Below are 16,963 nucleotides of genomic sequence, written 5' to 3' on the forward strand. Positions count from 1 at the left end.
CCAATTTCACACAGAATGGATTAAATTTATATTAATGGCAACAGCACTTCTTAAATGCCCATAAACTGAATCCGACCAAAATCCTCGCATCAGTCGCAAATCCACAAGAGATTATCAATCAGGGGTCCGCGGCGGGAAGAAAACCTTTTAAAACAGGCTGATGTGCAGAAACTGTGCAATAAAAAATGGCCCCCTCTTCACTGCATCCCAGCCCCAACAACCTGGATCTATTAGTATAAGCAGGACAACAATCGCTGAATTATTGATTTCCTCATTAGACTTTTTGTCAGGACCATTTAGTGATGTTAAAAATGAGTTTTCATTAGCCACTTGCAGGAGAACCTCGCTGCCTTTGATTTATAATGTGCAACATGGTCAATATGCGGCAGAACTGATGAGGAAAACACGGCGCACACGGAGAGATGGGCAATGCACACCTCACAGATTAAACGGACACACACTTCTTCATTGAGACGGAGGCTGAAAACTCTCCTCCCAGTGTGTACTTACAGTTACACATACATTCAGGACATACTGGATGCCTGGATTAACATATGCTTCGTTATATGTCTAATTAAATGCTGCATTAAAATCAAGAACAGAATGTCGAAGGATGGTTTGTTAGCATAAGTCATATTTAATCTGAATGAGAAGGTTAACAGACACTGTACAAATAAGTGTCTGCGTTACATCATTTGAACTCATTTTGACTGGAACTCTCGCTAATAATTTGTTTCAAATTCTCTCAAAGAAAATTTTGTATGCATTTTTTTAAACAACTAAAGAAACTCCATACAGCTTTATATTACATATAGTTACGACTTAAATATAGTTTGCATACCAATATACATTTTATGATGATTTATGATTTTTTGACAACAGAAGTGGTCAAGGTAAACTGTACTTATATAAAAAGTAAAAGATCAAAAGTCTCCTTTTGTGAGAAAGGTAGAAAAAAAAAACAGGTTTGGAACAAAGTAAATAATAAAAAAAAATCAAAATAAAATAAAAGCCAAAGATGTTAGCCAAAGATGATGACAATGAAGAAAAGACAAAAAATATATATAGTTTCATTATAGAAGTTTATCAGGATCTCTAACATACTGTAGACTTTAGACAACGCGTCTTTTCGCTAGACTTCACCTCTGAGTTCCAGTATTGCAAACATTTGAGCAAAAGATCTGGATAGATTGTGCCAAGATTGCTCCTTAGTCGATTCCCTCCACTTAACCTAACAAGAGTGCTAAAGCGACAAATCAAGCCGATCCCTTTGCTCATTAGGTAATTAGGAGCATCTCATCTCTTCAATCGGATTCCCATCTGTTCTGTTCCCTTTCACCGACGCACACAAGTAGGGCTGATAGACGGGTCACATCTGCACTAAAGACTGTAGGAAAGATCCATGCACACACTAGGAGGGCTGGAATGAAATTTTGGATTATTCTTACATTGAAACAGATGTAAATGAGGTTACTGAGTCAAACAAAGTACGAAAAATGTACATAAAGAGTTGCGAATCAACATTGTGTCAACTATGTGCCTTTGCAGTGGTACTGAATAGGGACCTGAGGGAAAGTGTGATGGTTGCGTTGTCGACCCGAGGCGACTTTGCCTCTCGTCACTTTCTGCTGCGTCTGAGGAAGGCAAACATGGTCTTGTCATCGATTTTTCTTTTGACACCTAATCTAACCTGTAGTGATGTACGACCTCATTCTCACACTAATTTCTTCTTTATCTGAGGTGATAAATATCACATTGATATAACTACCTCTGTCAGGATTGCTCTGATGCACTGTTTTGTAGAACATGACACTTCAAAGACAGAGGGAGGGAGAGAGAGAGAGAGAGAGAGAGAGAGAGAGAGAGGGAGAGGGAGAGAGAGAGAGAGAGAGAGAGAGAGAGGGAGAGAGGGAGAGGGAGAGAGGGAGAGAGAGAGAGAGAGAGAGGGAGAGAGGGAGAGAGAGAGAGAGAGAGAGAGAGAGAGAGAGAGAGAGAGAGAGAGAGAGAGAGAGAGAGAGAGAGAGGGAGGGGCTTGACACGAGTTTGGGGGCATTCTGTGATACTCTTCAAACATTCTGATTAGGGTTTGTCCTAAAACTGTAAAACCCAATGGACTTCATGCTTCATACAATTACTCATACAATAAACTCATTATAAATATATTAAAATAGAAAACTTATTTCACAGTTTTCTATTGTATTTTTCTCATATAAATGCAGCCTTACATATCTTTCAAAAATATTCAAATTAATTAGTAAAAAATAATTTTTATATACCGATATGTGAAATACTAGAAATATTAAAAAAAGTAAAGAAAAAAAAATACATACAAAACTGAAATATTTATATAATATATATATATATACACCCAGCACTTGTAATATACACACCCAATAATCTATAATATATATATATATATACCCAATAATCTACCCAGCACTTGTAATATACACAGTGTACACACACACACACACACACACACACACACACACACACACACACACACACACACACACACACACACACACACACACACACACACACACACACACACAGTGTATATTACAAGTGCTGGGTAGATTATTTACAGACTGTAATCCATTACTGAATACAAATTACATGATGGAAATTGTAGTTAGTAACGTCATCTATTACGTTGCACATTTTAGGTAATAAAATCTGATTACTTTTTGATTACTTTTGACCTAACTCATTTGTCACATTGATTTGAATAGAATAATCTTGTAGCATATTAGCATATAAAAATGCAGAGAGAAAGAAAATGTATTTCACTCTTCGTCATCAACAACGTGAAGTGCATTAAACATGTCAGACTTTCTCAAGATGGGGTTTGTGTAGGAACAGCAGGGGGTTCTGAAATGAATTAAAAGGTAATAATCAAGTAAAAATATGTTAAAATGAAACAATTAAAATAAAACACTTACGAAAAATATTTTACTTTTATGCTGTGTGGCGTCTCAGTTTTCTTATGTGTGCAATTCCATAAAACTGGAGACTTTCCAAACATATACAAGCAATAGGATTTTTTAGAAAGGAAAATGTAAAAAGTTAAATTGGGGAGAATCTTAAAAATGAGAAGAATTATGGAGAATATGTACATTTTTAATAATTCACTGCCTTTTTGTGAATATTAAGTATTCATGTAACTAAAAAGTAACTGTATATAGTATATAGTAACTGTATATGTCTGATTACAAGTATTTTGTAATATAATCAAATTACAAGTATTTAATATTAGGAATCTGATTATGTAATCCAGATCATCCAAATCCATTATGTTGCCTCTTAAAATACCTCGCTTTGAACTAATTCTAAAGGCAGGTATCTTTTGTGGAGAAACAATCCCAGAATGCATTGCTACAAGTTCAGTGAAAGAGCTTTTTTTTTATATATGTTAATAACTTTAAACCTACCAAAAGACTAAACTTAAATAGTTTGGTGTGTGCGCATTTTGGACTGAAAAGAGTAAAGAGAGGCCTGTCATGCGAGTAGAGTAGGATCTCTCGACTCCGAGTGATGGTTAATGGCTGGAGAGTGTGAAGGAGGAGAGGTTCCCTGACAGCTGGCGGCCCTGCAGGAGTCAGTGGCTCCACATGGGGCTGCGGGTACTGAAGAGGTTGCCGGAGATCTCAGCAGGGAAAGGAGGCCTTTCTAGTACCGCTGGGCTTTATCTGACTACTGGCCATACAACAGGGACCAAGTGCACATCGACACCTAAAACTCAACTACAGCTCTGTTGTGTGCAAGTGATCTGTGATACACAACAGTCATCAGTGCACATGTATAACACTCATTCGCTTGTACAGTAAGGGCTTCCCTGTGGAATTCTGCTCCAGTAAGGCCCTGCAGATGGAGACCAGCATCTGCCAACTGAGTCTAAGAGATGCAACACAGGTAATCAGATGACAGCAAGTCCTGGCACGTCTACAAACATGAATGAGACTGAACCATAGAGGATCTGGCGGATGGCCATCAATCTGAAATCAAACGCAATGGGGTCTTCCAATAAACCCACTAATGAAAGGGAGGTTGTTGTGATTTCTGTATTTTATTCACTTGTGTTCAAAAGTTTGGAGTCAGTCATTTATTTTAATTCAATTAAATTGATCAAAAGTGACAGTTAAAGACAATCATAATGCTACAAAATATTTATATTTCAAATAAATGATTTTTGTTCTTACTTTATATCCAGAATCTGAAAAAAACACATTGCTAATAATAATAATAATACTAAGGAATTGAGCACCAAATCAGCATATTAGAATGATTTCTGAAGGATCATGTGACACTGAAGACTGGAGTAATGATGCTGAAAATTCAGCTTTGACATCACAGGAATAAATTACATTTTAAAATATGCTAAAATAAACAAGTTATTTTAGACTGTAATAATATTTCACACAATTACTGTTTTACTGTATTTTGATCAAATAAACAAAGCCTTGGTAAACATAATAAACTTCTTTAAAAAACATTTTTAAAAATATTACCAACCCCATACTTTTGAACAGTATTGTTCTTTATTTTGAAAGATGGCGGTCAAAGTCCAAAATGACAAAAAGCACCATTAAAGTATGATAAAAGTGGTCCATGTGACTTATAGGGCAATTTTAACTCTTTTTAAAAAAAAAAAAATCCGAACAATAAAAAATTGAGGTCCAAAACAACACTGGACCCCATTGACGTTGGGGTACCCCAACGAACCCCAACACTGAGGCATTTATCAAATTTAGTGTTTCAATGATTAAAGAATATCATTCAGGTATGGAACAACATAATGGTGAGCATATGACTATATTTTGAATGAACTGTGGTCTGTGGTCGGAAAAATACCTGACTCCCTGGTTGTGCAACGTGTGAGATCATCTTCTAACATTAGGTATGTGAAGTGCCAAACATCAGGTGGAGTTGTCTGCTATTTCTGTGTGCGAGTAGTGTGTGAACATGAGGAGGTGGGTGAAGCTGGGAGGGGTTTGAAAGTCCAGCAGGGATGGGGACAGGGCCACAGGTGAGATCTCAATAAATTACACTCTGAAGTGGTCATTAATTATAGATGACATCCCAGTCAGACCAGTGATTTCATTTGAAATGAGGAGCAGTGTGCATAGCGCTGGTGCCCTGGGCCCTGGTGCGATGGCTTACGTGTGTGTGAGAGAGAGAGAGAGAGAGAGCAGTGGGTCAAACAGTCTTAGCTCCTGCATTAGCTTTTTGATGAGGACCCTCATTACGCTAAACGGCCCTCTATGGTTCAGCCTCCCTCCGACTTGAGGAAAGGTTAAACAGAGAATAATTAAAGATGACCGCCTCTGGCTGAGCATGTCACCCTTAAGGAGACACTCTGGTCAGCGGTAGGCTGTTTCAAAGACGGCTCAGTAGAGCTCAAGCGCTCCTCCCTGGTCAGCATCATACGGCTAAAATAACTCACACATTAATAACACTTGACGTGAATGTGAAAATGGCTACAATGCAATAATTAACAACTAAAAGCCTTGAGCAAGTCTTTAAAAATTGTAAAAATAAAACAAAAAGTTTAGGGTCAGTAAGATTTTTTTATGTTTTTGAAAGAAGGCACTTCTTTGATCAAATACACAGTAACATTGTAATACTGTGATATTATTACAATTTTAAATAACAGTTTTCTATTTCAATATATTTTAAAATGTAATTTATTCCAGTGATAGCAAAGCTGAACTTTTGCTCAGACAATTCGTATTATTATAATTTTTGAAAACAATAGTTTTTTTGTGGAAACAAATTTTTTGTGAATTCATTGAGGAATATACATTTTAAAAGAACAGCATTTATTTGAAATTGAAGTAATAAATATCAAAATCAAAATATTAATTTCGGTTACACTTCATTTTAAGATGTCATTGTTACAGTGTAATTATATATTTAAGTACTGAGCAATAATAATTAACAACATGTACTTACTATAGGGTTATGGTAGGATTAGGTTTTGGTTTAGGGTTAATTGCATGTAATTATGTATCATTTACTCGTATTACTATGGTAAGTACATGTAACGTAACAAGGACACTGTAAAATAAAGTGTTAATTTCCTTTAAAAAAATATTTTTGAACAGTACTGATAAAAAAATAAATTATAGAAAAAAAGAAAAGTGAAAGTAAAAAGCATACAGATGAACAGATGCATGGAAAATCTATTTTTTGTATCCAAGGGGAAAAAAAATTAAATAAAAAGATTTGGAAAAAAAAAGGGGGAAAAAAGTAATTTGAGGGGTTTAAATATTCTTTTAAAATAACTTATGTGGAAAGATTAAGTTTGACTTTTTTCACCACCATATATAGCTATTATTGTTAGTATCGTCAAATCTGAATTTAATATGGGATCTGCATCAAACATTGTAACAGGCTTTCAAACGGCATTGTTTTTTTTTTGTTTTTTTAGATGCCAGTGATGAATAATACCAACTTAGCACAATTTTACTATGGTATTGTGGTGGAAAATGCAATCACATGGTTATTTCTGAAGGAGACAACCACAAGACCACACATTTAAAAAGACAGCACACGTAGCGTAATAATAAAGTTCCCAAAGCCGAAGACAACTGAGACACTTTCTTTTCTCCTCTTTCTCATCATCTTGAAGACAGAGATTATCTTGGAAGCGCATGAATGATCAGCGATGAGAGAGAAAGTGTACTTTAACGAGTCCACATGACGCTGCCACACTGATTGTCTGCTTTTAATCCTCGACCTCATTATCACCCTCTGGTCTTACTCCAGCAGTAAATTAATCTATCTGCAAAGTGTCAAATCTTCTCACTTTCCTCCTGGTAATCACCCGAGGTGCAAATAAAACTAGGGAGCCGGGTTCGCTCAAGACCCCGCGTCCGTTATCAACAAGACGATGGCGTGTTATAATTAAAAACCAATTGGCCATTGTTGGGTTGCTCATTAAGCCGATCAAATATTTGTGTCTTCGCTAAGGTCAATGCAATGACATTCAATAACAGGCAGTGTTAACATGAAAAACATGTTAAAGATTGGAAAAGTTGCATGGAGAAAACAGCCAAAAAGTCACGAAAAAGATGCTAATTTCAGTGCAACATTATATTAAGAAAGAGAAGACTGGCAAAATTGTACCAATGGCCTAACATAGATATGCTAGACCTATGCTTTCTAGCCTAAAGCAATATGGTTAATGGTCTAAAAACATTTTGTATGAAGTAACTAGGGCTGTAACGATACACCAAACCCACGATTCAGTTCATATCACGATTTTTGACCCACGATTCGATACAAACCTCGATTCTCGGGGGGGGGGGGGGGGGGGGGAGTGATTGCAAAGATGAAGTTGACGATGCTGACTCGTGATCTTCGCAGTAGTGAACGCGCCAGAGAGAAATGCACATTTCATATGGATTACATAAGCAGAGAGCAGTGTATTTTCTTTCGTTTTGAATTGTTATGTTTAAAAGTAGACATGTCAAGCTTTCTATAGATATATTTCTCAGGTCTGTGAGGCAAGTAGGCTACCTTATAGCCTACGCTGAGTTTCAGTTCATTTATGAGACGAGCTCCAGTTCACGTGCCGGCGCCTCCGTGTCGTGATTATCTATTAATCTATTGTGTATTTCCCTCATATTAAATATAAAACGCATGTGTAGACTGATATTTTTCTAATGTCTGGACTCCTTTATTAAGGGAGTATGGATATATAAACAGACGTTTCAATATATTGGTATAAATGCATTTTCTGAGAATTTATATTTCAAGTTTTGACTGCAAATGTCACGTCCATAATGTTGGAATTGCCCAATTTTAAAGGAATTTATCCTTTTGTGGTGTAGGTCTACGCATTTTATAATGTTAGCTTCAAATAATACTAATAGTAATTTAAAGATGTGGTAGCATTGGATCTGGACAGGAAGAATCACTCTGGGAGTTGGAAGGGGTGTGACGCGATTCTTCCTTCTCACACCGTGACACAGGTTTGTGGATCTGAGTGTCGCGATTTCAGTTTCATATCGCATATCGTTACAGCCCTAGAATAACCAATAATGCTCAGGTAAAAAATATTGATCAACTGGACGAAAAACTGGGTTGACTACTCATTCTACAAAACCGGTGGCATAGGTGTCTGATGCCTACTGATGCCGACTTTTATACTACAGACATTTTTTTAGACAAAATTTTGTAAATGGTTCTCTTAACCATACACACCACACACACAAACACATACACACACACACACACACACACACACACACACACACACACACACACACACACACACACACACACACACACACACACACACACACAAACACACACACATATATACCATGACCCCTATGCATCAAAGTCCACAAAAAACCCTCCAGCACCTTTAACTGTAAGTAAGATATGCATGGCCTTTGCTTCAGTAATATGATGATATATTAAAACAGTTATATATTTGTAAAAGGTTCCTAGAAAAATCCAACAAAAAAATCTGCAATACCTTCCTAACTATGATCATACATTATTGAGGGAGAAAAGATACTATGTAATAGAGAGATCTAAACCCATTCTCTCATGTGAATTATTTATCAAATTCAAATAACAGATGGTATAATTTTCTTAAAATATCTTAATCATTATTCAAAAGACACAGTGGTATAAAACGGTTCCTGTACACAGACTCTTGTGTGATCAGAATTCTGTTTGATTATATGTCCCACACAGATCTGAATCAACATCAACAGTCAACATTCATGCATTCTGTCTTCTGGCCAATCCTGATTTCCTCAAATTAAAATGTTATCTGCTCGCCAGCTTTGAAAAATAGTATCGCACGTAGAAAGTATAATTATCATTTGATTATTAAAAGACTCTCCTGAAGGTCTTGTGTCATCACGGTGATGGAAAAATGATGTCAAACTACCCAAGCAAATTCAATTACCCAACCAATTACTCGCCTGCGTTCGTACTGACTTATTGGGACATTAAATATTAATGGGAGCATGGATATCAAATTTGCTCATCATTAGAAGGTGCACACATTGTGGGCTAATCACAGATGTTCCACATCACTCAGATCCTTTCAGCAAAGAATGAAACACTCCAACACAAAGGAGCACCTACATCTGTTGCTTGAAAGCTCTGCTAGTGCTAAAATATTAGGAAATAGTACATCTATTTACATTGAGTAAACCTGTATCACTATGTGTTACTCCAATTGCAATATATATGATAAAATAAAGGTTAGGTGTATAATATCTACCACACTGGTATAACTAAATGCAGATGCAAAAGTAATGAGTGTTTTCAAACAGGTTTCCCGGTCTAATATTGGTTAGACAAACAGAAAATCCCGCCCCAAATTTACACCATTGGTTGAGCAGGCCAGGGCGTCTTAATAAACAAACAGGACAAAGTATTAAAAACACCACAGAGAGCCACAATGTTTAGCCTCTTTAGGGAAATCAATTTATTTAGAGTTGCCTCTCAATATTAAGCCTTACAAAAATCCATACATATATTTAGATTGTGGGATTTTCTGGTAGGGGTGGTATTGGTAGTAACTGATTACAAGTAATCTGGATTAAGTAATCGGATCCTCTAAATTAAGTACTTGTAATTAGATTATATTACGTTTTAAAATACTTGTAATCAGACCACAATTCCTATGTTATTGATTACATGATAAAATATTATTCACACAATGGCAGTAAATCATTCAGAATTTATTGATTCTCCCTAATTCTTTTTTTTCACATTTTAAAATTTCCTTTCTAAAAAAGCATATCGATTATATCCATTCAGAAAGTCTTCTAGTTTAATGCACTTCATGTTGTTGATGATAAAGAATTGAATATGTTTTCATTTTTCTTAGTATTTTTGTATCAATATGGTACAATATTATTCTCTTCAATTCAATTTAATGTGATTAGGTCAAAAGTAATCTAAAAGTATTCAAAAAGTAGTTTGATTATATTACCTTAAAATGTGAAATGTAATATATTACTTTACTAACTACAATTTTTGCCATGTAATTTGAAATCAGTAATGGACTTAAATTTCAAGTAATGTACCCAGCACTGTATATATATATATATTATAAGTGTATATTATCATTATAATTAATTAATACATTTTTTATCATACTACATCCTATCCACTACTGGTGCATTTAGTGCTTATAATCTTGAAGGTTGTGGCCTTAAACAATCTTTCTAGATCTCTTAAGCACATATTAACTTCTAGTATCACATTAATGGGATTTATGGGAGGAGTGAATTTAAATGAATCATGCAAGGTGATTACTATGGTTTGCACTGGTCAATTTACTGGTATTTGCGCCATTATTTAATGCCCCCAAAAAAGCATGTCTTAAACCAGACGCTAAATTGTGCTGCTCTTGGTAGATTGTGTTGGTCATTATGGAAATGATCCGGCTGCGTCAGTGTTCATTAATGTGTGCGTCATCAGTAGATCATGCGCAGAACTTTCCACTCCCATTGGCACTTTTATGGGATTGCGCTCTCACTCTAATTTGCCCTGTTTAGTAAATCTGGCTCTAATAAGGTTATCCTGCTCAAGATCAGATTTTGGGATCCATAACAATACAATCCCACATCTTCATCTAAATTTAGGGAAGTAAAAGCATGGCAGGAGTTTCAAAAACACACCAGGGCAATAAACCCAGCAGACACGCTGGCGAGCTTACAGAACGAGATGACAGACAAAACAGTGGGAGTTAAGACGCAGTGTTGGTGAAGTGTTTGCTGTTGACACAGAGATAGAGAAAGAGCGGTACCTGCTGTTAAACTTTTCTGGATGTTTCTCTCTCATAATGTGGAATCGATGAGCGATGGATGCATCCTACAAAAGGAGAAAAAAGCAAATCAGATTTTTTTTTTTTATGCACACCGTAATACCGCCATGAATGTTTCGTGAGCTTCTGACAATGCTTCGTTAGGGGCCTTTGACGTATTAAACTCGTGTGTCAGATTCTCTCATCATCTGCTGTGCATCTGGGTTTTAAAATCTTGAATTTGACAAAACAGCTGTGTGAAGATGAAAAGACAACAGATTGAGGATTGCATTGAATGGTTTCATGATGGTTTTATCACGGGCCATTAGCTATAAACAAAAGCCCCGCGTCAGAGACGTCGCAGACAAGAGACGTGTTTATTTTAAAACCAGATGAATGTATTTTAAAACCCGACAAAAAAACAAAATTCCTTTCCCCACACAACATCAGAGCACCAATTACAGGCCTGATCTCCCTTCCACGTGACTGGAAACAAGTTTGGGCTCCATGCATATGTATGTGTGTTAACAGATAAGGTGTTTGCGATTCTTTGCTGGGGTTCTAGCCAACGATGATGAGTATTGACAAGAGGACTGAACACGTGGTTGGGCTAATTAATCACACACATATACAGGATGCTGCAGCTCTGCTGGCGCCTGTCAGAGATCCTCTTCCAATCTGACATCTGCGGGTTAGAGGTTCAGATGCACTTGCATGCGCTATGCATGTACTTTGTGTACTGTAAATGTTTTGTTGCTATGGTGATGTATGGAGACGGTGGATGGAATGTAAACTGACTATATGTCCTGATTGAGAAATGTAGATTCTGAAGGCCTGATAATTTGTAAGGACAAAAGGGAGAAGCAAGACAAACTTGACACTTTATACACCTTATAGAAGATATGCAGATTTCATTTAGCAGGTGCTGAAGGGGTTAAGAATATAATTAATCGTTATAGACAAGGGTGTAAAATAAGATCTTGATCTTGGGGAATCAATAGGAATCTTGCCTAGGGTGCCAAAAAGGCTAGAAACAGCCCTGCCGCCTCCCCTCACTCACTTGTTTCATTTGCTCCAGGTGAATATTGTTGCCGTTACAGGGCTTGAATTTCACTGTGGGATTGCGCATAATTCCTGCAGATTTTGTGCTCACACCCAAAGTGTGTGCACATAAAGCCGGTTCTCTGAACTAAATTGAGTTCTTTTTTGCTGCTTATTGTGCTTAAACAGCCAAATGCACACAAAATAATGTCAAAATGGCGGTCTTGGAGAGTATGTTTTAAGTGAACGTAAACAGTTGAGAAAGGAAATGCACGTGTAACAGTACAATGGATTTGTGCGTCAGGTCTTAAAGTGACAGCAGCCTAATATACCTGCTGCCAAATTATGAGATAACATTAAAAATATCTCCACGTATATGGCAGTTCATCCCCCATGGTACCAATGTCAAAATTGTGGCCAGTGAAAATGCTGAGTGACCAGTAACTTTGGAAAACCACTTGCCACAGTAGCTGGTGAGAAAAAAAAAAGATAATGTCAAGCCCTGGTAATAATTATAATTTATTTATTTTTATTTAAAAAAAGATTTGGCTTCTTTTCCACTAAAGTAAAATTAGAAGATGTGTGACAGTAACTGAGGTTTTTAATACATGTCAAAATCAAACACTTAATTGGATTGAAAACTGAAACTGGAAAGTTCTGCGCATGTGCAATGACGTAGAAATAGCGTAATGACGTATGACGCACATAACGGGCTATTGTTGTTGAATATAGTTAAAAAATTCTATATTTCTTTTATTAAATAAAAAATGTATTCAATAAAAGGGTTCACTGTTTAGAAGATTTGAGTTAAATTTCCAGAATATAGTTGAATAAATGACTGTAGTGTCATTCTAAACATTTCTTTCTACTCATTGTCTGTGAAGTGGTGCAGGACAGCCCTTGCTTCAGACCCAAAATAGATCAATAGGAAGCCTGCTTTTTAAAACAAAGAAAAGCAGCGATGGCTGGATGATGGTTAGTATACGGGTCATCTCAATCAGCTCCCTAGTTCAGTAGTCAGGGCACTGATCAGGGAGTCGGCCATTTTAAAGGGATAGTTCACTTTGAAATAAAATTTTGATATGTTTAAGCTTACCTCAAGGGCATCCAAGATGTAGGTGTCTTTTTTCCGCAGTAGTTTCAATTTTGATATTTTTAGGTCAAACCGTTCTTGTCTGAGGGCGCGTGCGCTTCCTGCTGTGTGACGTGTGCGCAGACTGGTGCATAGATATATACACTAGATGTCGCATTAAAGACATTCGTTCCAATGAACTGCCAGAGCCAAGGCGACATCTAGTGTATATATGCACCAGTCTGCGCACACGTCACACAGCAGGAAGCGCACGCGCCCTCAGATCACTTGGACGTGGCTGTGTTACAAGAGGTAAAAACGATATAAATACTGTTCGTTTTCTCACACAAACCGCTCGTTTCGTGTCTTAGGCCATCAATGTGCACTTACGATGGAGAATTGTTTAATTTGGACGATGGGGAATTGTTTTAATTTGGACTCTGTGCATGCTCTTTGAGGGGGTGACCATAGACCTGCATGATATGACTGTCAGACAAGAACGGTTTGACCTAAAAATATCAAAATTGAAACTACTGCGGAAAAAAAGACACCTACATCTTGGATGCCCTTGAGGTGAGCTAAAACATACCAAAATTTAATTCAAAGTGAACTATCCCTTTAAGGGCTGTCTCAATCGCAGTGTACTGAACCGTTCGCTCCCTAAAAAGTCCCACAATGCACCGTAAAAACCAGGGAGCATCGATGCTCACTATGTTCCTTTATTGGAAGTTCTGAAGCACAAAATAAATCATGTGAGCGACCACACTATACATAATGACACGCGATATATGTTTTTCAAAAATGTGTAGCGAGTCAGGGTCCTTACTGTCCTTACCAGAGCCTGAATTAGTGTACACGATATACTGGTTCACAACCTAGAAAGCTAGGGAGTTGATTGAGATGCACCCTACATCAACGGCGGGAAGCTCTGTATATTCGTGCAGTGTGCGCATATCCAAAGACCAATTCCAGAGTGAAGCTTATGACAAATGTGCACATCAACCCGATCACTTTATTCACTGTTTATTCAGTGTTCGGATTCATTCCGAAAAGTGTCCATGCAAACGTGGATAATGATACTAAAATGTATGTCGGGAGATCACTGTACAAAATACAAAAGCATGAGTGAACTTGGGTGTGCTCAGAGATAAAAGAAAAAGAAAAAAACTTGCAGAAACTTTCTCCTATACCTCCCTCTCTTTCCCCCCTAGACCCAAACACACTCATAGGACCATTTGTGAATCCAGCCCCTCCAATGAAACCACCTCCACACAGAAGACCCCCTGCTAGCTCACTGCTGAAAAATGTTTTAGTGGAAGCCAAAAAAATCAATTCCTTTACTGTTGACATCTTTTAAACCTGCTGTTAGTTGCAGAGCAAAGGGAGGCCCGGGGTCCCACCAGGCTCCGTTTTCTTCAGCGCAGAACAAGAAGAAAGGTAAAATGACAGGTGTATCTAAAAGATTGTATTGCTCTTTTCTTACAAACTAAACAATATATGAAAACATGAGAGCAAAGGCACGGTCTCCCCTCGGCCTGGCTCTGGTTTGATGCCCGGCGCTGAAACCAAGGAGCTTTCAGAGACGTCATCGCATCCGGCGTCCATGAAGGAGACACCAGATTTCCTTTCATTGACTCTAAAGTTAAAGTTGCAGGCTTGCAGCAGTCAGTCACTCGCTATCTTTCATCTGCCGTTGTCCACCCCTCCCCGATAATTACCACTGCAAAACTCTCGTGACCAAATTAATAAAGGGACATGTGTAATGTTCTCTCATAGTTCACCATTTAGTCCAATTACGGCTTGTCCAGGCAGATGATGTGCCTTCACCGGGAGAGTAATGACATTGACATGAGCGCAGGGTCATTAGGAAACAGACTACATTATCTTAGGCGATCCTGTGTGATTAGGGACTGTCTCTAGCTCCTGGCTCTGACCGAAATGATAACACCCCCTGTCTAACAGAGAGGGATATTTCAACTTTGGTATTTAAATGGTACCTAATTACCCAAAATATCACTTGACAGGGTGATCAGTCAACGAGACAAGCGTTAATATGAAGAACAGCTTTGATTTGAGAGAGTTTTTGTTGATGCGTTGCAGATGACAGACATTTCTTATACCAACTTTGTTAGTCTTTGGATTTGACATTTTTTATAAAAGATTTTGTATTTTTTTGTATTTCTTTTATTCATCAACACTTTGAAAATATGAGAAATACATTTCTGCTTATTTTTTTTTTTTTTACTTAATGCTCATGTCCATGTCCAATTTCCATTTTGTTTAGGGTCCAATTTAGGGTCTCACTATTAACTACGACTTTTGCCTCAATAAACTCCTAATTACGGCTTATTAATAGTTAGTAAGGTAGTTGTTAAGTTTAGGTATTGGGTAGGATTAAGGGATGTAGAATATGGTCTTGCAGAATAAGGCATTAATATGTGTTTTATAAGTACTAATAAACAGCCAATATCCTAGTAAAATGCATTTTAATACGCAACGTATATAGTGAGAATTGGACCCTAAATTGTTACCGGAATTTGGTAACTTAAACAACTTAAAAGTTAAAGAACTTGTTCAGCTGCTGTGATACCCTTTTGTGTTTTGATGCAAATGTCTTAAATTACCTCTTTCTGCTAAAATGTTCTTGCACCATCTTGTCTGGCAACAGCTGCATTTGTTGGCTGTTTAGTTCCTACAGTTCATATACATAATTACGGAAGACATTGTTTTTCATTTGCATAATCTGCCAAGTAATTATGAGCACGACTTGCTCTGTAATCTCTATTGGTTTTCAGTTGTTTTCAAAAGGAATTTGTGTTTTCATGTAAAATGTGGTAGGAAAAATATCACTTGATCCCACTGAGACTTGCACTTCTCTTTAATCCAAACAAACAACTAAATTTGTCAACGCATTGAAATTTTAAATTCATTATCACAGTGCAGAATATATTGTAGCCGAATGATTACTGAGACAGATATCTATCTATCTATCTATCTATCTATCTATCTATCTATCTATCTATCTATCTATCTATCTATCTATCTATCTATCTATCTATCTATCTATCTATCTATCTATCTATCTATCTATCTATCTATCTATCTATCTATCTATCTATCTATCTATCTATCTATCTATCTATCTATCTATCTATCTATCTATCCATCTGTCTGTCTGTCTCTATCTAATTGTGAACACTGGACAGAATGTTTTATAAATCAGTACTGATTTATGAAATGACATTCAATGACATCAATGACATCGACTAACATTTGTCCAAGCATGTCTCCCTCATTACAATTTCTTCTTTTTTTTGAGATGTGTACAAATCTAAAATAAAACAGAGCCGTCAAACCTGTAAATGTCAATTACCGTATTTCCCTTGACATTTCAGCATAATGGCTGACATGCGGTCGCCGTAATAAGCATCATTAGATTTCAGACGGCCCGAGATGCATCAACACACGACGTGTTTGATCGCCGTTCGGTAAGACGAGAACCGTGTAACGTCTATGGCATATTTCATTCCCAATTGGCAAGCTTTGCTCCTCACTGCAGTGATGAGAGATGGCTTTGTTAATGTAATAGATGCTCTTGGCATTTCAAAAAGCACTCAGCCCTCTTGATTAGCTCATTTAGTCTTATTACTTAGGGGCCTTATTCACTTCTTCATTCATAAACTCCACTCACAGTCATCACATACTGTATCATGGTTAATAGACTAGACCAGCACACTGGTCAGACGCGTATAAAGCGAGTCCCTCTCTGTTTATTGGGAGGGAAAGAGTACAAGTATGCTGATTGTTAAGGGGTCACATGGGGTCTTCACATCCTCAAATACAACTTTAATTCGTTCACTCACCACGCCAATAGAGAAGTAATTGTTCACGATGCTGTACGGGACTGGATCTCCTCCTTCATCTTTGTCTAGGGGAGTGATGTCAATCTTCCACCTGTCCAACATCACTTCAGTACTGTTCTCAATGTCCTTGAGAATCTGCAGAAGACTTTCTCCGACGTAGCCTGAAACCCAAAGGTCACATTACAAATTAGGGTTTGGCTC

The 16,963-nt window shown here is 37.2% G+C and overlaps 1 protein-coding gene across 1 annotated transcript in view; it reads right to left on the reverse strand.

The window, feature by feature from the left end:
• Positions 1-16,963, reverse strand: part of dgkb (diacylglycerol kinase, beta) — a gene marked incomplete at its 5' end in the record, with an annotated part of 50,361 nt that overhangs the window by 15,966 nt on the left and 17,432 nt on the right. Inside the window, 2 exons of the mRNA XM_081370661.1 lie at positions 10,790-10,854; positions 16,763-16,923. Coding sequence (XP_081226787.1) covers positions 10,790-10,854; positions 16,763-16,923 — 226 coding nt within the window. The remainder of the gene's footprint in view (positions 1-10,789; positions 10,855-16,762; positions 16,924-16,963) is intronic.

This window comes from Scardinius erythrophthalmus (assembly GCF_964197995.2).
Source record: "Scardinius erythrophthalmus genome assembly, chromosome: 7".
In the NCBI taxonomy this organism is placed as follows: domain Eukaryota; kingdom Metazoa; phylum Chordata; class Actinopteri; order Cypriniformes; family Leuciscidae; genus Scardinius; species Scardinius erythrophthalmus.